This window comes from Branchiostoma lanceolatum, chromosome 6 (genome assembly GCF_035083965.1).
Source record: "Branchiostoma lanceolatum isolate klBraLanc5 chromosome 6, klBraLanc5.hap2, whole genome shotgun sequence".
In the NCBI taxonomy this organism is placed as follows: Eukaryota; Metazoa; Chordata; class Leptocardii; order Amphioxiformes; family Branchiostomatidae; genus Branchiostoma; species Branchiostoma lanceolatum.
This window is the reverse complement of record NC_089727.1, coordinates 22,357,124-22,377,904: the sequence shown is the minus strand read 5'-3', so window position 1 is coordinate 22,377,904 and position 20,781 is coordinate 22,357,124. Positions and strand designations below refer to the sequence as shown.

General features: G+C 44.0%; 1 protein-coding gene across 5 annotated transcripts; it reads right to left on the bottom strand.

Annotated features, from left to right (window-relative positions):
- Window positions 1-660: 660 nt before the first annotated feature.
- Window positions 661-20,393, bottom strand: LOC136437029 (proton channel OtopLc-like). Of its 5 annotated transcripts, XM_066431461.1 has the most exons (10): window positions 20,217-20,393; window positions 14,760-15,089; window positions 13,182-13,353; window positions 6,356-6,491; window positions 5,765-5,900; window positions 5,086-5,249; window positions 4,572-4,767; window positions 3,779-4,236; window positions 2,778-3,398; window positions 661-2,534 (listed from the first exon to the last, which is right to left on the bottom strand). In XM_066431461.1, exons 2-10 carry the CDS (start codon window positions 14,770-14,772, stop codon window positions 2,397-2,399), a joined length of 2,034 nt encoding a protein of 677 aa, XP_066287558.1. In that variant the 5' UTR covers window positions 14,773-15,089; window positions 20,217-20,393; the 3' UTR covers window positions 661-2,396. The 5 variants fall into 5 exon arrangements, with proteins under 5 accessions (XP_066287558.1, XP_066287559.1, XP_066287562.1 ...); XM_066431462.1 differs by lacking the exon at window positions 14,760-15,089; XM_066431465.1 differs by lacking the exons at window positions 14,760-15,089; window positions 20,217-20,393 and adding an exon at window positions 17,820-18,030.
- Between the last annotated feature and the right edge of the window lie 388 nt (window positions 20,394-20,781).

Genomic DNA, 20,781 nt, shown 5'->3' with positions numbered 1-20,781 from the left:
CGGTGTTGTGATGCCACTGATAGCTCACGTTTTGTACAACATTGGAAAACAATACATATACATAAAAAATGACCATATGAATATTTCCGTCGTGGGGCGTGATTTCGAGACTACTGATGACTTGCAGTCCGTGTCCGTACCCCCTGCTGCCGTACCCCCTGCTGCCAGTGGTTGCAGGAAAGCATGACTATGGGGCAACGCCCGACTGAATGATGTTCCTTACGTACTTCAGCTCAATGGTCTAAGTGTTATTTTATTACCAGTTTTCTTTGTCTTGTTTCAAGGCTGCAAAAAATATCTTAATCTACATCTTCTCGTATTTGTACTATTTGTTGCTTTGGCGTTGAAAATACACTGCTAGTTTTAGCCCATACAGAGAATGACACCATAGTGATGGTGTGTTATGCACACTGACATTGCCCGTATGGCCATGGTAGCTGCCAATCAAAACAATTCATATATAGACTCGCCGGCCTAACTCTAGCTTTGTCCGGGGGGTTATAAGAGGCACTATCGATGACAATAATCATGGGATGTGTGACGTCACGACTTGGGCTTTGCCCTGTGTTATCTCAGCTCAAGACGTCTTGAAATGTTGAAACTGTCCATTTTGCGACTTGAGCCTAAAGCTATGGTGATAAGGAATACAGTCAAATAAACTTGGCCTCAAATGGGTTTAATACAAAATTCATTATTTGAACACATAGGGACTAGAGTCGCCAAGGCACAGTTACAGACAACATAATGATAGAAAAATACATCATTTTCTGTCTACTCTATAGTCAACAGAAATGGTATTATGCGATTGATATACACGTTTGACCCGAATAGACATGCCTGTTACTGAACATCGCACGACCAAAAAGTGTTTCTTTCTTATGGATGTTTTTATTGAAAGGTAGGCAAGATTATAAGTTCATTTCCCGTGTGTGACGTCGCATTGACCATATCGACCGATTCAGAAATTTGCAACCATAGTCCCCCAAAACCATGAGACGCAGTACTTAATCACCGTGATCAAAACTTTAACGGATTTCCTTAGGCCTTTCTGTCGGGTTTGGAATAAGTCACTATGTTCACTGTGACGTCACACAGGGACTCAACTCATCATTTGATTACTTTGCGAGAGAAATATCCAGATGGAAACATTTCATTTCGATGCTGCGATGTTTGAGTGCAAAAAATGTGTATACTTTGCACAAACGTACAAAATAAATAAAACGTGAATAATATAAAATATGTAAATTGGTTTAATGTGGTCTTTAAGTCCCTACATGGACCACTCCGAACGTCCTAGCTTACAAAGGGACTTAAATCATGACAAAAGTCGAGTTTGGACTATTGTCTCGTCCTGTGGACAAAGCTTTTGTCAAAGAGTAGGAAGAAAACCGATCTTCGGATATCTAAAAAAACGTTTTATTGAATAATGTTTTCTTGTGTCATAACTCATCCTACTTTAAACTTTAAATGACAACTGAAAAAAATCACTTACATCTACGTGGCGAAGCATTTAAAAGATGGGTAAAATCTGATCAATAAGACAGTATATTTTGAAACGAAACAAGTACCCCTTCAAGGTATGGTAATAAACTTAACTTTCACAACAGAAAATATGGCGTAATATTTATACAAGCTCCACTGCGTTTACAATACTACATACACAGAATCTATGAGAGAGGTGAAAACAGACCGTGTTCTTATTTATGACTTTTGAAGATAGATGGGTGATTACAAGTACATTATCTATAATTAGTGGCCATAAAATAAATGTATAAAACTACACTATACTGTACAGTGCCTAGTATAATACAGTACACATATCAAGTATGAGAGTGATCCACTTTTTACAAAACCTGTAATGAGGGGGCAAGAGTTTGACCAAAGTGACTCTGTATCGGCTAAAAATGATTCATCCATTCGTATTTGGTCTAGCATGCCGTTAGCTTGCGATTCGTACACCTCGGTGGATCATTTTACGAGAGTCTCAGAAGGTTTTGTGTTACAAATCCACGTGTAAATGGTACTTAATCAACGTGAAAACGATACTCAGCGTCCTGTTAGGATCCGTGTTACTTATCCGAATGTAAACGGTACTCCAAGTTTCACATATACGGGTGTAAACAGTACTTCGAGTAATGTAGGGATCCGTTTATCCGAATGTAAACGGTACTCCAAGTCTTGCAAATTTAAGTGTAACAGTATGGTTCGTGTTAACAGTATGGTTCGAGTAATGTAGGAATGCGGGTTATACATCCAAATGCAATCGATAGTCCAAACTTTAAAGACTTAAGTGTCGCATACCCGGGTGCAAGCATTACTTCGAGTGATGTAGGGACACGTGTTACGCGTATACGTACAGTTTACAAACGGTGCCTTGAGCACTGTTCCTATCCATGTTACAAGTCCGAGTGTAGACGGTAGGCGTGGACCCAGATCTCGAAGAGGCAGGCGGCGCTGTGGAAGCGGAAGAAGATGAGGAGCGGCAGGGAGATGTGGTTGAGCAGAATCCAGGCCACCGAGTCGTAAAACTGCTCCTGAAGATGGAGGGGAGAAAAGTACATGATTTACAGCACATGTGTGATCGTAACCTGGGTCACAATCAAAGCAAAAAGGGTAGATTTTCGTGGCAAAAAAATGTTCGATTAGCTGGCGATTTTAGAATTCAATTACCTTCTAGCGATCAACAAATTCGACCAAAGGCCGGCGACAAGAGGCATCGAATCTACATCTGAAATCCAAAGTTTCCTCCTGTTCAAATATAAGTCTGGATCTCCTACCTGTATATTGTAGGTATCCGGGACGTAGAGTGTGGACACGGCCACAAGCCACAGCGTCACGTTCAACACGAACAGGAACATCACCAGCTGCCGACTCCGCTTCTTGGCCAGCCTGCCGTCCTCCGTCGACGCCCGCCGCCGGACCCCCTCGCGTGTCGTCCCGAAAAGCTCCACGTGCTGCGAGTCGTGCGCCGCCTCGCGGCTGTTCTGAGAAGCGCAGGTGGTGTAGACGGTGGACATGAAGGCGCTGCAGTCGATAGCCCGGATGTTGGTGCTGTCACGTGACCCTCCGTGAGTCTCGCTGTCAGTCACAGATTGGTCGCTAGGCAACCCCGGGTCGTCCTTATCACCGTTCACATTCTGTGATTGGTTGATCTTCTGATCTTCTCCCACCGAAACTACGATGGGTGCTAACTCATGTTTGTTGCCCTGTCGGGCCCACGGCGTTCGGTTCAGTCCGTCAAAGACGAAGAGGGTCTGCAAGGCTGCTTCGATGATGAGGATGGCGGACCGCCACGCCAACAGCTGGTCGGCCCAGGTATGCAACTCCGCCATCACTCCGGCGATCAGCCCCAACACACCCAGGAAAAGGACGCCCGCCATCGACACGGTCAGCAACACCTTACAACAAAAGAATAACCATATCAATCATGGTAGTTGTACAACATCTTGTGCTAGTACTACAAGAGGTAGCTTGTACTACCAACAGTAAAAATAAAACTCACTGAAACCTCGGTCGCCTCCACTACAGCCTTTATCCAGATTCGACTGATCCATCATCTTACCATCACATGGCTACGTGACGTTAGCAGTTGGTCAAAAGTGGCAAGACGTTTATACCGTCCCCCGTCCCCGTTAAGTGATAATCACTTCAAAACACAACCTTTCCCATTGTTGAATCCACGTTATCAAGAATACCAGTATTGGTACATACAATTTGGAGATATTCTGTTTATAACGATTTACGCAGTTTGAAAAGACACATAATGGAGACAAAATACCTTGTCTAGCATGGCCTTCCTCTTCTGATCGCTGCGATGTTGCCTGAGGTAGTACCAGGCGCACACCGTACAGGCGATACACAGGATGTGGATGCTGAACACCACGATCTGGTAGGCCAGGGACGTAGCCACGTGGTCCAGTCCGGGCCCGTGGAGAGAAAACGCGAACACTGCCACAACTGAGATCATAGCCACGAGAACCACCACCCCTGCGATCAACCCCTTACAGGAAGACATGCAGAAGAAGCCTGAAGGAGAAGGAGACACAGTCTTGTGTCGTCTTGGCACCGTCTTGCCCAGGGCGTGGCTTTTGATCTGGATGAGGGTGATGGCGAAGGCGGCTGCCGCGATGAGGCTCTCCTCCACCGTACAGGGGAAGAGTAGCGGCGACATCATCTGTTTCAACTCCTGCAGGTACACTTTCGGGCACTCGTGTTCGGAACTGGCATTTCCGGAATCTGGGGAAGGGGAGAACATAGAGGATGAAAGGAGGCTATACTTTTTTATAGCCTCCATAATATGACTCATGTCGCAATACTTATACAGATATTTGAGGTAGAAAGGTCACGTGACTACCCTTCAGAGCTCATGGAAGATGGCGGATGCCTTCTGAAATCTGCTCACCACAGCTTCTATGCCTTGTGCGTAACACATTAGTTCTCTATGTTTCAAAGGTTGCAAATTCCTAGCCGCTTCAATATTTCTTGTGACCTATTTTACGTCAGGGTATGGAGAGTGCAAAGAAACCATTGTATCCTGTAATGTGGAGATCCAAACATCCCGAAGTACCCACCCATATGCTGCAGAAGCCTGCTGACCGCCTGTTCGTGCCCCTCCTCCGCCACCACGGTCTGGTTGAGCCGGTGTTCCAGCGCCTCCACCGTCTCGTGTACCACGGTGTTCACCCACACGCACAGGTTGGTGGCCACGCAGTGCATCAGTCCCAGCACGTAGAACCACGACTGCCACCCGTGAGGCTGTTCAGACAACTGAAAAACGGTAAAAGATATTCTCTAAACGGGACAAGCTACAAAGAGCAGAAAGTATCCTCCCATACCAGGCCTACCGCTTTGAGGGCATGTTTTTGGATGGATTTTTTAGGCATCTTCATCGGGCCTTCTATTTTGTCTGGTGGACAAACAGGAAGACTGACAAAAAAGAGCCTGCTGAAAACGCCTAACCTCTGCTTGGAGAGTAGGAAATCGTTTGAACATTTCTCACAAATGTCGTCGCAGGCTTGTTAAGGGCACCAAGATGGCGGACGCTAAATTGCGTCATAATTATGTGACCTAACAGTAACACTGTACCTGGAAGGTGAGCAGGATGTACATTTGCATCAGGCAGAAAAACATCCAACCTAGGGGGCGGATGAATGACGTCAGAGACACGTGATAACATCCGGGTATTGCCTGGTACTCGGCAAAGATCGCCACATCGATGGCCGACTGAAGGACGCTGAGGATACCGAAACCTGGGAGAAATGGAAAATTCGAATATAGAAATATGATCATAAATAGTCCATTTTGGTAGATAACATGGTTCAAATATAGACTTTTAGCCCCAAACGAGAATGAAATAGACAAAGATCAATTAACTATACGACTTCCCGAATATTCGACCTTCATCAGATATAATGACCCACCCGCTTATAATTGACTAGTGACTTTCTGAAGATGTCCGCCATTCGTGACGTCACGTTTATGGTCTTTTAATCAACATTATCAAGCTTTGCTGTATTTGACGACTTGACAGGGTTGAATTGTCGCAAAGTCTGGCGCTGTGTTGGGAGTAGCCTGGAATCCAGGCTATTCTATCTCGAGTTCGCTTGTCTGTTCGTATCCAAGCCGAATATGAATTTCCCGACTTAGGTTTTTCAAAATGTTTAGTCGGCTGGCGATAACGGCTTTGCTCACGACTAACTCCTTGAGAAGGTCGGTCGGCCATGGTCGGCCATGTGTGACGAGGACCTAAATGAGGTTGACTAACCCACGAGGCCACACTTGAGGAACATGTTGAAGTCGTCCGTGCTGCTCTCCTGAGGACACCTGCCGGCTTTACACCTGGACAGGAACACGGCCGCTAGCCAGACACACCCCGCAATGCACAGGAACGCCAGCAAGCTCTGTAAACAACAACAAATACATAAATAAATAAATAAACACACAGCTTTACACATGGACATGGCACTGCGTAAAATTTCTATTTGTTGATGTACGTCCAGGTCTTCGCATTAGCGTCATCAGCCAGTCAGATACCCACTCCTTTTGCTGTAGGGAAAGCTACTAGCCAATCATGTCGCCGACTGCCGTCAAGAGGCAACGTGAAGCGGTGGAAAGGCGTGTGTCGATGTATATGTGAGGGTGGTGCATGCAAGCATTATATGTACTGTAAATGCAGAAATGTTCGCGGTGCTTTAATGTTCGCGAACATTTTGTCCAATGCTGTAGCAGTATGTGACTGTAGCGCTGACGCGAACTCAAAACCACCGCGAATACTCAATTTTCGCCTTAACGCGAAATAAAAACAACGCAAACATAAATGCATTTACAGTACAATGAAATAATACGACGTGCTTACGTCGACATGTGGTTGGACGACGTCCTCCGTGATGAACTCGCTGATTGGCAGGACCGTTCCTATGACAACCATTAACATGCCGTACATTCCGCAGAACCCCAGGGCGTAGTACGTCACGTGGTCCACCTGGCCTTCGCTGTAGGAAAATTGAAGGTGTTACCGTTACTCTGTGCCATCAGTGTCGTCATTGCATATTACTACAAAGTATCACTCTATATTATACCGTCTCTCTTAAACCCAAAAAGGCCCAGAGAGCCTGCTATGGAAGCTACTCTCTTAGGCCCTTGTCGTCTTAGCAGACGGTATAAATAGCAGCCTATAGCTAATCAGTTTTAGCTTGACATATTATACATTTGCAAGTAAATTGTAACTGTAAATACATAATTTTCCCCATTACATTAGGGTGTATGCGCCATGACATTAGTACTATCCGCCATCTTGGCTGGTTAAAACTGGTAGTTCCCTTGTAAATTCTTATTTGCATATGCAATATGTCGAGTAATTATTATGCCGATTTATAGGGTCGACTCCTGGTTGAACCATCCTGCATCGCGGCTATGACGTCACTTGCATAAAATGTATACCAAGTATGAACAAGAAAGAAGAAATGTTGCCCTTTTTGGCTGGTAAATTATACTATCGTCTATCCATGACATACCACGGAAAGAGGCCGAAGAAGCGACGACCGACTGGTGAAGATGAAAACGTGTTGCCCAATGCGCCTGTAGGCACAGGAGGAACTATGGTCTATCCATGAGCTTGTGTTCTTTCACTGTACATGTTTTAGTAGGCTAGAAGACACACGCTAAACACACGCTATCAATTACCAGTTTCATTTATCGATACATACACATTACATTTGAGGTCAATATGCGCAGCTAATTGGGGTATGGATTTCAACCAAGCAAGACAATTTGAATTTCATATCACGTTACTCCAGTAACAGTTTAAAGCTGGGATTTAGATAAAGAACCAAACAATGTTATATGAAGTCCTTTGCTCTAATGTCTACGTTGACGTTCGTTTTTGATGGGGATACCAGATACCGTGCTTGATTCGTGTTAGCGTAAAGGTTAGCGTGTTTGGCCCAGAAACCTGAGGCCATGGCTTCGAATGCCATGACATGCCACCGATGTTGTACCCTTGGGAAAGTCACTTAAAAAACGACTTTCCTTACTCCGTTCAGGTGTGAAATTTGGTACCTGGCATCGGTAAAGGGGAGGTAAAAGGCGGTAGGAGGAGAGGGATGGGCTGCACCTTCCAATACCGTGGCCATGGCCAAGACACAGTGGATGACGACCCACTGCCCCTACGGCTAATGAAATATATATTTGATATATTAAATAAACACAGCCCTTGGTATTCAAACCTACGTGCGTTATGAATAGCCTCGTGAACAGGCTTCGCGTGGGATTCAAATATGGATTTTCTTCCACTGATATGTTTTTCTAAAGCTGCCGTGTTCTGATTAGCCTGAGTGTCATCCTAGTTAGTTTACCGGAGCCTCCAAACTCATGGTGTCTTACGGGACTGGTAGCTAGCGGCAATCTCGGGAAACGACAGTTACTACACAGGAAGCTGTACATAACGATATTGGAACGAAAGTGACAACATACTCTGACTACGAAGGAAGCCGCTAGGGTGGCCCAAATAAGCCACATATCATAAAAGTCGATCCATTGCTTCCTGAGTATTAATGGTATAAATGGGGAACCAACCAGAGCTGTAAAAGACTGGTTTACAGACCAACTTGTTGTTTCGCCATTGTTAAGGACGGTAAAACATCGATAAACCGGTCCGTTGAGAATGGTTATCAGGCTAAAAAGCCCCCTGTACAAACGTTTGTTCGTTTGTATTGCATGCCCGGTAAACCGCCTCAAAGTGTAGCACACCAGGTTTGTTCTGAAGCGTACAAGCTGCATATCCGGACAGATTTCATATGATCTACTCAGACGGAGGACCCCTACTCTTTTCTTGAAGTGTGGTGGGTTCTTTTACGTGATCGAGGTGTGGCTCCCCTCAAACACGGGGCCTCCATAATACGCCCTATTCGAGGGACGTCCCTAACCGAAGTAAGGTACTCATGTACACCTGAGTGAAGTGAGGAAAGTCGCATAAAGCATCAAGGGCACAACGTCAAAGGGGGAAATCAGGGGACCCCGGATTCGAACCCAGGACCTCTGGGTTCTGGACCAAACACCCTTCCACTGCGCCGCCGCGATGCCAAGTGGAACGTTACGAGCTCAAAAAAAATCTAGTGTACGTCAAAGAGCGGAGGATGCCCGGGCGCTGTGCCGTGACGGCCCGACAGCTGGAACATCAGGACATGTGTGTTTAGCGCTGTTTGTTCTCGGGGTTAATTGAAAGAGACCCCGCATCTGTTTGAAGCAGACAGCCGGTGGTCTATGGGGGACGGAGGGGCGTGAGCTAAACATCTATACCAAGATCTGAACTAATCTCCAAGCAGATGTCGGGGTAAAAGATCGTAACACAGTGTTGGTAAGTTAAATACGTGCGAAGTATCCAGCTAACGTTGGGTAACATAAATTCGGGATTTTTCCGATAATGGTTGACTGAAATCAATCTAGCAGAACAATAAACCATCCTTTTTTTCTATTATTCTGTCAGTATCATGTACTATCTTTGCACTAATCATATATTTGGTAGATTTTGTCTCTAGTCGTGCTGACACCATAATATTTCAACTTGAAACTACCGTCCGCCGCACGCACAATGACGGTGCTGTCGGATAGGGGTGCACATTAATTCGGGAGAGAAGATTCGTCTTGAATATCTTACCGCTAATCACATTTTATACAGCAGCTATTCGTTCCATCCTTGGCTTGAGGAGAGTGCTATGGATATAGACGTGTCCAAGTAAAATAAATACACGAAAAAACGGCCGCACCGCACACATCAGGCCTTTGCTAACATCCCGTTTGTTGAGTCGGTAGAACGTCACTCAAAGTCGATCCCCACCGTCATGGCAACGTGTACATTATTCATGGCAACTTAGTTAGCTGGATGCCGTAGCAATGGTTATACTACTATGTCCATGTGTTCCTTGTTGTGTTAGGAGCAAACTTTGAGGAAAATATCGTCTTCAGTCCACTATCACACGCAACATTTAGACAAAAAAGTGTTCCTCACAAACCTTTTGTCGTCTGCTTGACGACATGATTCTGGGTAACAATATGGCGGCGGGAAAATACACGTGCCGTAGGTTGTAGCAACAAAGAGGAGTTTTGATGATTGATCACACTTAGAATCCAGTTGCAGGTTAGCAAAAGAGATTGTAATAAGTTGTCTTGTAAATAATTGTGTTTAGCAGGCAGGAGATGTGACATTTGTCTAATAAACCAGCGAACAACCGTGCAGTGTGAGTCTCCCACGAAGCCCCCAGACTCTGTCAATAAGGGACGGAGAGTTTTTGACGTCGCCAACTTCTAATGCATGGTTATCGAAGCTTTTCAGACAGTGTTCTAAATGCGTTAGTCTGTCAAGTTTGCATTTCTAGCGGTATTATTGATGTTGCATCTAGCACATATCCCTAAATACCCCGTTTTCGAAAAATTCCGAATTTAAGTACCCCACGAATTTATGTTACCCAACGTTATAAGGAAAGCTAAATTTTGGGGTGGGCGGTTGGGATCCAGTTGTCAAGAGATGGGCGTGGTTATTTCTATTTGCATGTACAGTAACTTCGTTTGGCCACATATAAAACGTCATTTAATTAAAACCCGGACCGATGATATGATGTTTGGTTTATCCAATGACACACAAACATGTTTGGTCATGTTTTATTTGCACATGTCCTTTTAAGTAAACTAAAATGTAAAAGCAAAACTTGAAAGTTCACCAGAGTTGGTAGAATATACTGTAAAAGCTTGTATTTAGGAGAGAGATTTGTTGTGCAAATACTCTGGCCATACGCCGTGGGTGAACTAGCCCGTTCATATGCCCTAAACTGAAGTTGACTGTGAAATAGGAGACGGAATGTACAATGAAACTATAAAATATAATTACGTTAACCTTTATCATCATTGAAAGGAATGTGTAAGAATATCTCAGCAGTTTCAAGATTTCTAAGAGAGCGCCTGCTCCAAGATCATATGTGCCCCCTGGTCACCTCCGTATTCCTGTAGCTGGTGAGCCCTGGAAAGTATACAGACCACAGAAAGGAAATGCTTCCGGACGATTCAAGGGATCACATACCGAGACCGCATCTCAAATGCTGAAGTCGAAGTATGGAATATTGCGAGTCAAACAAAACATTGGTCCGTTCGCGGACCTCCTTACCACAGTTGGTAAAATTGAAGAGGTACGGCCACTATGGTCATCGGGACTACATCCAAAACTATCATGCTATCAAAAAAATCGGTCACTATTGACAGTGTGTTTTATGGCTGATAGTTCGCCCGTTCACATGCCCTGGTTTACCGCTTGTTGATGTGTTCTACTTCTGCTCACTTGTTATCATCATGTCTGTTGATGTGTTTTCACTCTGTAGTCTGTTGACGTGTTAAAGAAACGAAAGCCATATCATCTCTACTTCATGATTACATCAAAGCCCTTTAAAAACCCACAAAAACATTCTGTGCCCTTTCCGCGACTTAAAAACTAAAGAAGATATTTTCGGACGACTACCAACGGGCATTGGACAATACTAGCGCCCCAGGAACATGGCCTGAGGCAGTTGGGGCCAACAGCTAACAGATAGCCCCTACCTTTTCAAGTTCAAGTAAAAGAAAGATAACTTTGTTGCACATCCATGTCCGAGGCCTTAATGTACAACAAACGTATAAAGGGTCTTCACTTGACGCCATGCATTGTAAACGGGCGGCAATATGGACACCAACATGGCAGCGGACGTAGTAATTTGCATTTCAGGGAATAGGTCGAGCGTTTTCTGACATCTGAAGTTTTTCTGAGCCTCTCAAATAACATATTTCAAGAGTGTGAAGGTTACTGAAGAAAATGCCAAAAGAATACGCTAATGAGCTGCAAAACTGTCCGTAATGCAAATCAAGGACACCAAGATGGCGGTCGGTCAAAAATGGAGGTATTGTTTTGGGTGTATCCGTGTTTGTTTGTGTGTGTGTGTGTGTTTGTTTGTGTGTGTGCGTGTTTGTGTGTGTGTGGTGTGTGTGTGTGTGTGTGTGTGTGTGTGTGTGTGTGTGTGTGTGTGTGTGTGTGTGTGTCTGTGCGTATTTGCGTTTCCGGATATTTTGGCCTGCAATATCTTTTTTTATGATATGTAAGCGAATGAAAATGCTCTGCATCGTGATTTTAAGTATCAACCGGACGTTACCCATGCAATGAAGCTAGCGTGGCCTAAGGGGCATGGGAGCGGGTCATGGGGTCGGTATGCCGCCGTGGATCGAGTTTCCTCCGCCCCACTGTCCGGCAGTCGCCCGGGGCAAAACACCGTGTTTTCAGCTGTGCCTCTGAATCAACCTTGAGCGAGTTTGACAACCAGTCTTCGGCAGTTTATTAAACTAAAAATATGGAATTTCAAAACAATCTATCCCCGTCCTCATTCGCTTGGGTATTTTTTTTAAATCGGACTATCAATCTTGATCAGTTTTGACAATCCTGTGTGAAGTTTACGAAAATAACTTTTGGGGATTTCAAAAACAGTATGTCATATTCCGCATTCGCTTTGATGTTTGAACAGAATCACAAATCATGGCTTTAAAATTCAACTTGATCCATTTTGACCGGGTCACTTCGTGTAGGTTACGGCACCAAAATTCTATGGGTTCAGAGCTTAATACAACATTTCAACGTTCGCTTTGGAATTTTAATAAACTCAAGACACCATTGCTGCATATTTTGAGTCTTTCAGGCTATTCTGTGGCAGTTTCAGGTCACATGGACGATATATGCATTTCTAAGCAAGAAATTAAAATGTATAGTGTGTAGCTAACCAGGGCAAGGCGTACACAGTACGAAAAAAATTATTTTGAAAAATATGGGAAAAGATACTTGAATCAACCAAGGAGGTTAAAATCCTTGAATCAACTACATATGCACGCTGAAACAAGGCATGGCTTGAACGATGAATCGTTCCTTTTGATTAGTAGAAACGTGCTGGATAGGCGGATAAGGGTCTTTTTTTTGTACGCATGGGTTCTCGCTTGCCGCTACCCTGGGAACCATCCTTCTTGGTCCCAGCCCCGGCAGAGGATCTGTTCGACAGCCCAGGTAGTTCTTCCTACTCCCTGACTGAACTCCCCGGGAGTGCTAAAATAGGTCCCCGGGAAGAACTGCATGGGCTGCCGAACAGATCCTCTGCCGGGGCCGGGACAAAGAAGGATGGTTCCCAGGGTAGCTTGCCGCGTACTACAAATTGGGACATTGCGTTTGTTGACACAGTTTGGACCTGTCACGCCTCTACTTTGATATCCTCAATGTCAAGTCTGTACTAACATGTGACGGACCAGTGTCTAATAATAATCAACATTGGACATGAGAAGTGACAGTGAACATTGAAAAATGCACCTAGTATTTCGAGTTTAGGCTCACAGAAACTCTTCTCTCATTCATGTTGTGACGGGTTTCTGAGCACAGAATATACAGTTCAATGTACGAGGGAATTCCCCTGCTATGCTGCACAGTGCTACTATGAACAGTGGACCATTGATTGCTTAAAACGTCTGATACATGCGAGATTCGAACCCAGTCGACCTACATGTCTAAAACGACCCCGATTCTGGACTTCTGGGTCTGGCAGTAGACAGTAGACCACCCGCACACCCGCAATTACAGTTTCCTATCTTGCGGCAAACTAAAATTGGGGTAAACCGTAACACCGTGGTCTCACCTCGTCGTTCTAAGCGGCGTGGTGACGTCCACGTCCCCCATGCTGCTACTGTCGTCCGCCGGTGGTGGTGGAGGGGGCGGCCGTGGTGGCGGCGGGTCGGTCCAAGTGTTGTTGTCCCTCATACGATCCAGGGTAGAGCCGGGGTCGCGGGGACTCACCACGGCAGTCTGACCTAGATACAGAAAAAGCAAAGGTTAAGTTATTGTTAGAGGAGAGTCACAAATTCACTCACACAACATGGCGCAACTATGGAGTGAACGAGCTCCAGGAAAAAAAATCCAGGAAAGGAAGCAATAGAAATCCACCTACTCTCCAAGCAGAGGTACCAAGGTAGCGACATGGACGTCTCTTTAGGCGTTTTTATCCGGCTTTCTATTTTGTCAGCCTTTCTTTGTGTGTACTTGACGAACCTGTTAGGCAAGTGCACACAAAGAGAAGCTAAAAAAAATTACCAATAGGAAAGCCCGATGAAAACGCATAAAAAGACGTCCGAACCATGCCCAAGCCCTGTGTCTGCTTAGAGAGTGGAAAACGCCAAGCCTGCTACTACAGGGTCTCTACACAAGCCAGCTCGTCAGCTCCAAAACCAACATGACTCAGGGTCTACCCCAGGAGGCTTTAGTCAACATTTCCTTGGGGGCATGTTGGCCCTGGAGCCGCAGAGCTGGCCTGTGCAGGCCCTGGAAACAGACTTCCAAGTTACAAACACAAGAAGCAGATGAGACAACAACATTCACAACTGTAGTTGAACGCCAAAGAACCCTGGTTGCTACAGCTTCTCGAGAGGAAACGGGGATACAGCCTCGATCGATTTGCATTGGCCAAAATCTTTCAGTTCGTAGCGCAGGAATATGTACAGGCGTGTCGCTGTGCAAATAAGAAGGATACAAACCTTGAGACAGCACTGTTGACGATTGTCACTCGTCAAAGAACCCACCACAACATGTTGAAAAAAGAAAATGCCGTCGTGTACAAAGGCTTACCAGTTTCATGCACAACCAGCGTTCTTCCGAAGTTTTCAGTACCGTACTGAGTGACAAAACTGTTGCGTTTACATGTACTGGGGATGTTTACTAGTATACAGATACAGATCGTGGGATACCTCTGTTGTTATCTCCCCCAGACGAGCGGGCTAAGCTCTCCCGGCCTCCAACATGCGAATCCGAAACATCTGCTCCGAATCATTCAATCAGTAAACCTCAAGATTCTTCTTATCTGTCTTCACAGATCTTTCCGGGATGGAAGGGATCCTTCCAAGATGTTAGTAAACAGCAACTAGAACGTTTTATCTTGCCACTAAAGATTCCTCACACTCAAGGAAAATTTGATAACCTTATAGGAAATTATAGCTATCTTTGATACATGATACTGCTAGAAGTGTAGGCTGTCAAACGTAATCTCTAAGCAGATGTAAGGTGTTCGGCTGGCTTTTGATCGTCACATCGCTTACTTGTATCCCCCCTCCCCCCAAAAATACGTTGCAAAGAATGCACAATACGATCGAAAAGATGAACAAAAATAACCCCATAATTACATATCTGCTTGGAAATTCATCCAGGCAACAGCGAAATTGAATACCTTTCTTCATCATCAGCCCGCGAAACTTCTTGGGAATCACAGGTTTTGGAAGAGGCTATCATAAAGACGGCGCGATCTCACAAGTTCTTATCTGTACTGTTTAGTTCAGACGCAATAACAAGGCTGCAGAAACTTCCTGACATTCCTGAGTCGAAGAATCGTCCGGGCAATTCCATCCAATTTCCAGAATATGCGGCCCAGTTGCGCAGAAGTGTCTGTCATTGTTGTTGTGTGATTCCCTCGTTTGAAATGGTTCGGGGAAAGTCACGTCCGGCCACTTCAGCCACGCCTGCATGTGGCGGGAAATCCCGGTGAAACTTGGCGGGATTCCTGAGTGGTGGAAGTGGAGGAGGCAGATGTCACCCGTTTGCGCGCAGAGGGATGTTAGGCCAAACTGCCTACATTATATGGAAGATATCACTTCAATTTTCGTCCGTTTGAAAAAAGACGCAGCAAAAATAAAAGTTTGCTATCATACAATAGATCGTAAAAAGAAGCTGCAAAGTGAGCAAATATAAACTATATATTGCAAAGAGATGTCGGAAAACGGATTTTGATGAGCTTAAGCTTCCTAAGTAAAATAAAAAGATAATATTAATAACAATGATAATGATAATGTTAAAAGATTCATTGTGTAGTATACCATCAGACCATCCAAGGCTGTTCTGTCAAACTTCTTGGCAACTTAGATTTCCTACTGAAGGCAGTTTATTTCCTTAGTGGAACTTTTTTTCACCACGCTCGCATCAGTTTTGGGGTGCCAAATGATGTCATCCATATAATCAAACCAGTGAGGCCTAAGTGGGGCATGGTGCTATCCGGAGGGGGAGGGTCGTTAACTGGGTGTGTGGCATTGATTTGTCACGTACAGATCTAATCTCAAAGGAGACGTAAGATAGTAACCTGATCAAACCATGCTTCTAGCAGCCTTCCGATACTGGTCTGGCCCCTGGACGCGTGATGGCTGAGGTCAAGGAGGATTGGGGCCATCCTAATCCTGTTGATTTAATTATTCATGCATATATCCATCCATCCATCAGACTGTTCAGTCCCAATAGTTGATAAGCCCTAGATTTGCATGGCGTTATACATGATAATATGCATATCTTGGATCAAATTCATATGATCTCATATACGACTACTAGTATCACACGTATGGTGGACTAATTGTTTTTATAATGAGAACTGAATGTTACCATGGTCTTGAACAATGTGATTACTAATTTCCATAGTAATAATAAGTTAATTGCACATTCCTGCCCGAAGGCTAACATAGATAAAAGAACAGGGCACAAAATAAGTATAAAAGCAGCTAAACTAGATTATAAAAACGTAATTGTCTATAACTAGTGAAGGCTTTGACTTTTCTTTTGTAAGCAATGAAAGACGTATATCACACCTTTTCTAAAATTTGTGGGTTTTTGGTAGTCAAAAGAAGAATAGTCTTTTCTTTGTCTGTAAGCTTAGAGAAATTGGGATAAATTTTAGTGGTCTGAATAGACAACTCATTTCGTGCATTATCGTTAAATGAACAGTTTGAGCTAAAATGTATTTCATCTTCCACGGCATTTGTACTGCACTACTTACAAATTCTTTCCAATATAGGTAGTATATTGGACTATTTCTATAATCTATTTCCAGAGTATGAGCACTGACTCTAATCTTGCTAATGGCTGAGCGCAGTCTGCAAGATCAAGATATTTCTCTATATTGTACATGGTTTTACATTTTGCATAACATCTTAACTTAGCGCTGTCGGTTGCCAAGGTATGAAAAAAATGATTTTATATACATATCTGTTAGTCTCCTTCTCAGCACTTTTACGACATGTTCAGGTTTACAATGTGTATTATGGGAGTGCCACAAATCGGAATATCCATAGTAATCTAATATATCTTTAACACGTTGTAACAATGTTCGTCTACGGGTATTCGTTGGAAGACTTTGCTATAGGTGGAGTGCGTCCGCTTGAAGGGGATGTGTAGTATATCAATAGTGGCAAAGAATCCTGAACTCCCATTGGACGTTTTTTTATATAGTCACGAAGAAGTCATTGACACTTGTCGTTGAAAAATAAGGCTGGTCACATGGAACCGATTACAACAGAATTGATTTGCCATCATTAAAAAAATCATAACATTTATCGTCTGCTTGGAGGTTTGAAGTCTAGCCCTTACGTCGAACGGCTGGTCTCGAGACTACCAAGCCTCGGATGCAGACATTCTATGTGCAGTCGGCCTTTATTGCAAGGAGGGGGGGGGGGGCATTAGCGATGATCAATTATGAATAAGTACAGTAATACATTTTTTTTCGATGTAGATAAACACGGCAGCACCTAGAAGGGAAGTTCTGAGACCGTGCAGGAGTTTAGGCGGTACATTTGGATCCTGTGGAAGTGTGTGTTCAGTTTTCATTATCACTTCCTCTTTAATACATCCCGCCGGAAATCTGGGTCTGAGGAAAGAGCCTCGATCACTGGTTTGAGGTTACTACTAGTACTACTGCCTGATATCTAGGCAGATGTGAGGAGGCAAATCTTTACGTATTCCTAGTTTTCAGAGTACTGTGAAGCTGTTGAGGAGGCGTTTGTGACATAAACGGGTAGCAAGCAAAACATGAGGACTTTACTTCGAAACGTCTGCTTGGAGATACGATCCCCAAGTAGATGTGAGGTTTTGACTAATTCGTGTGTTTTTCTTGTATCCAAGCAGATGTTGGGTGACAAAATCATCACGTCGTCCTCGCTGCCGATTTAACAACGTTACAGACTACCTCCTAGGATAACGGGCATCTAGAAATTCCAACACGTAACAATTTTACCCTCCGAAATCTGCTTGGAGATTGTGTCTTTACTCCATGAGTCTTTTATTCGTACAGTATATAATTGCTTTTTAGTGATCATCTCGCTACACAATCATAGCCCTCTCTTTTTTTTTAATTTACCGTTTTGTCATTAAATTGTTATTTCGAGGGACTCAGTTTTTATACGTTCTTCTACGTACGTAGTAGAAAAACGTATAAAATACCGCAAAAATACGTCGAAAATACTCCGGATCTTACCTCTGCTTGGAGAGAAGTTTTAAACCTCCTTGCTCTCCGGCAAGTGACAGCCAAGTGACGCAATCGCAGAACAAAGGACAACTACAGTATCAAGAACAAGTGGGAATTTGACACAAACGGCCCCAAACCAAACATCTGCTTAGAGCTCATTAACAAGCCAACAGATGGTTTCCCATAACCCCGACTGGTGTCAACAAGCATTCCCATTCCAAGAACTCTTTCTGATTCAAAATGACGGGATGAAGAACGAACGAGGACGGTGTCGGGCTTTGTCCTTGATTAAACCATGGGCATTTGGCCTCAGCTCCGCGGACTCAATAAACAATAGCGAGTTTTCTTCCCCGCTGAGCAGTTGCGTTAGACTCTCCCGGTCGGTAGTTATGCAAATACCCGTCGGCCTCCCGTCGTCCCTTGCGCGAAAGTCGCTCGGCGAAGCTAACTTCAGCGATTGGCGCCTGCGGCGCCACGGGGCGCGCCCTTCGGGCGCGCTTCGGGGGCGCGCGCTTCCGGCGGAATTCGGGCGGCTTTCGGGTAAGTTCGGGATCCGCGCGCCCTTCGGGCGAGGGCGGCTTTCGGGCCAATCAAACTCTCCTTCCGAGGCCTACAGCCTATGATTAAACTTGATTAAATGCTCCGCATGATTTCCAGGACCCCGCTGTGACAGGTATAATTACAGCGATAATTCACACCTTTCCTTGTTTGTCGTGCTCTCCAAACAAAGGAGTGGGTCCGGTGTTTTAGGCGTTTTTGTTGGGCCAAGGAGGTTTGGTTGGGCTTTATACTTTGTCATGTTCTTTGTGTTTTTTTTGTCGTCTCTATAACGTCTGGGCTACAGAGAAGAAAAAAAAACACGACAAAGTAGAAATTCCGACAAAAACGCCTAAAAACACGTCAAAAACCAGCCGGACCCATTCCTCTGCTTGGTTTGTCGGTTTCTTTCTATTATTTCAGATATGTAGTCTCCATAGCAGGCTTCGTGGTTTACTGATCGTGGGTTTCTGACAAATGTTTAGACTGGGTGGCTGCACGAAACCGGGTGAAATCAGATATATGTAGCCTGGATGCCAGACCCCAAACCCCTGAAATATCTTTCGTGTGATTGGGGGACTGGCATAGAAAAGGTTCCTCCACGAAGCCTGCAAACAATGTCTGCAAGGGAGGCTACCCCCTGTGGCAGATAATACACCTTGTTTGGGCATTCCCATCACTGCTGCTTTTCAATTCAAGCCTGTAAAAAACTTGGAATTAACGATTACATGAATCCCCAAGCAAATCTACGGGTGGCGAGGCTGTCTGCAGCCGGTCAAACAATGTCCACGGGGGCCATCCGAGCTCTTACGATCATAAATATATATCATACATACATACATACATACATAATCATACCCTAACGAGTTGAAGCGTATACATTATATGGCAAGGAATTGGACATTGTAGAACACAGCACATTCCAAAACATAACAGAAAACATGATCATATGCATGTTGCCACCATTTCTACATGCATTCATTCATTCATGTAGAAATGGTGGCAAAATGTCATATTGTATACTAGTATTATACAAACATGTTATATTGTATATTATACAAATCATCTCTTGTACTCTTCAGTAGTGGCACAAAAAGTGTTCCAGCTCTCCTTTACAAGTATACATTTTGCTACGTTTTATACCTTGCTATTTAAACAATTAATGCTGAAGTCCAGCATGTAAAAGTTTTGACGCTGTGAAGGAATGCAGATTGACCTCTGACCTCAACGGTTTGTTTTGTTGTTTCAAGGAGGTTTTATCATAATGTTATGATTTCTAGTGGCATCCTATACTTCTCTTAGCAGTTACATGTCTAGTGTATGCGTCCCCATAGCTTCACTGACAAATTGACTAATAGGCAAGGAGGTTTTATCTAGATCTATCTAGATAAACCTCCTTGCTATAGGAAATGAGAGTAGATTATATTGAGACAGTCTCGGCAAGAAGCCTTAGAAGGTTATACCTCCTTGGTCACGGTTATTGTAAAAGTAACTTTAATCAAATACATGAATATCCGAGTCAAACAGATCTTCCAGTGACTTATCGTTGTATAGCCTATAGGCAAAGGCAGTAGCCAGATAGCGGGCGACTATGATTAGACCTCCTTGGAGGAAGTATTTGCTTGTACATTATAATATGGTAGGAGGACTATACAGTGTATGTAGTAAACACGCAAATACTCCCAGAGTCGCCGTGGCTAGCTAGTAGCCGTGGACTCTGTCTTTGGTTATAAAACGATTCTGTCACCGAAAGATCTGCTCGGAGATTGAATTATAGTGCGCGATTTCTTTGTGTTGGATAGCAAGAGAACGACTGACCGAATTAACTAAGTGTTCCCATGTTAGTAGATGATAAAAATCCAAGCTTACCTTGATCTAATCTATGGAGAATAGCTTGCTTCTTCCTCAGGAATATGGGACGATTTCTGCGCAAAAGTGTACATTTAGGGAACAATCGTTTGCAAAACAACGCGCGGGCTAGTTCTTGTACCGACAGTACAGCGTTAAATGTGATTAGCACCTAACTGTTCGTGCCTCGCAGGATAACAAAGGAACTTTTGGAAGGTAGCATATTACATAGGGGTGGTGTTGGCACGTGATGTATTTGTTGCAACAATAACAACAAGAACAAGAAGTATGATCTTTTAATACAAATGCTCCTGTTGTTAAATACCAAACGTCGTTTGCAATACAAATCGTACGAATTACTATAAAACATTATCTAAAACCGTTTGTAATGCCAACTATCCTCGTTATAAATGGTTTAGCCCAAATAATATATAATTAACATATCGCAAAAGCTGTCTGTTTGCCCGCCAAGCCGTCTCATGGCATAACCTTGGCGTAACCAAGGAGGTCTGCGTAACCAATGAGGTTTTCCTCCTTGGCGTAAACACACCAGGTTTGTACAGTACTAATAAAAAAGTACAAGTAC

What these genes read in the sequence shown, in the direction of transcription:
- LOC136437029 (XM_066431460.1), bottom strand. Translation starts at nt 13,521, where the DNA reads ATGTCGCTACCTTGGTACCTCTGCTTGGAGA. An exon ending in TTGGTACCTCTGCTTGGAGA is followed by an intron (nt 13,354 to 13,490) that starts GTAGGTGGATTT and finishes TTCTGTATCTAG; the next exon opens with GTCAGACTGCCGTGGTGAGT. An exon ending in CGGATACCTACAATATACAG is followed by an intron (nt 2,535 to 2,777) that starts GTAGGAGATCCA and finishes CTCCATCTTCAG; the next exon opens with GAGCAGTTTTACGACTCGGT.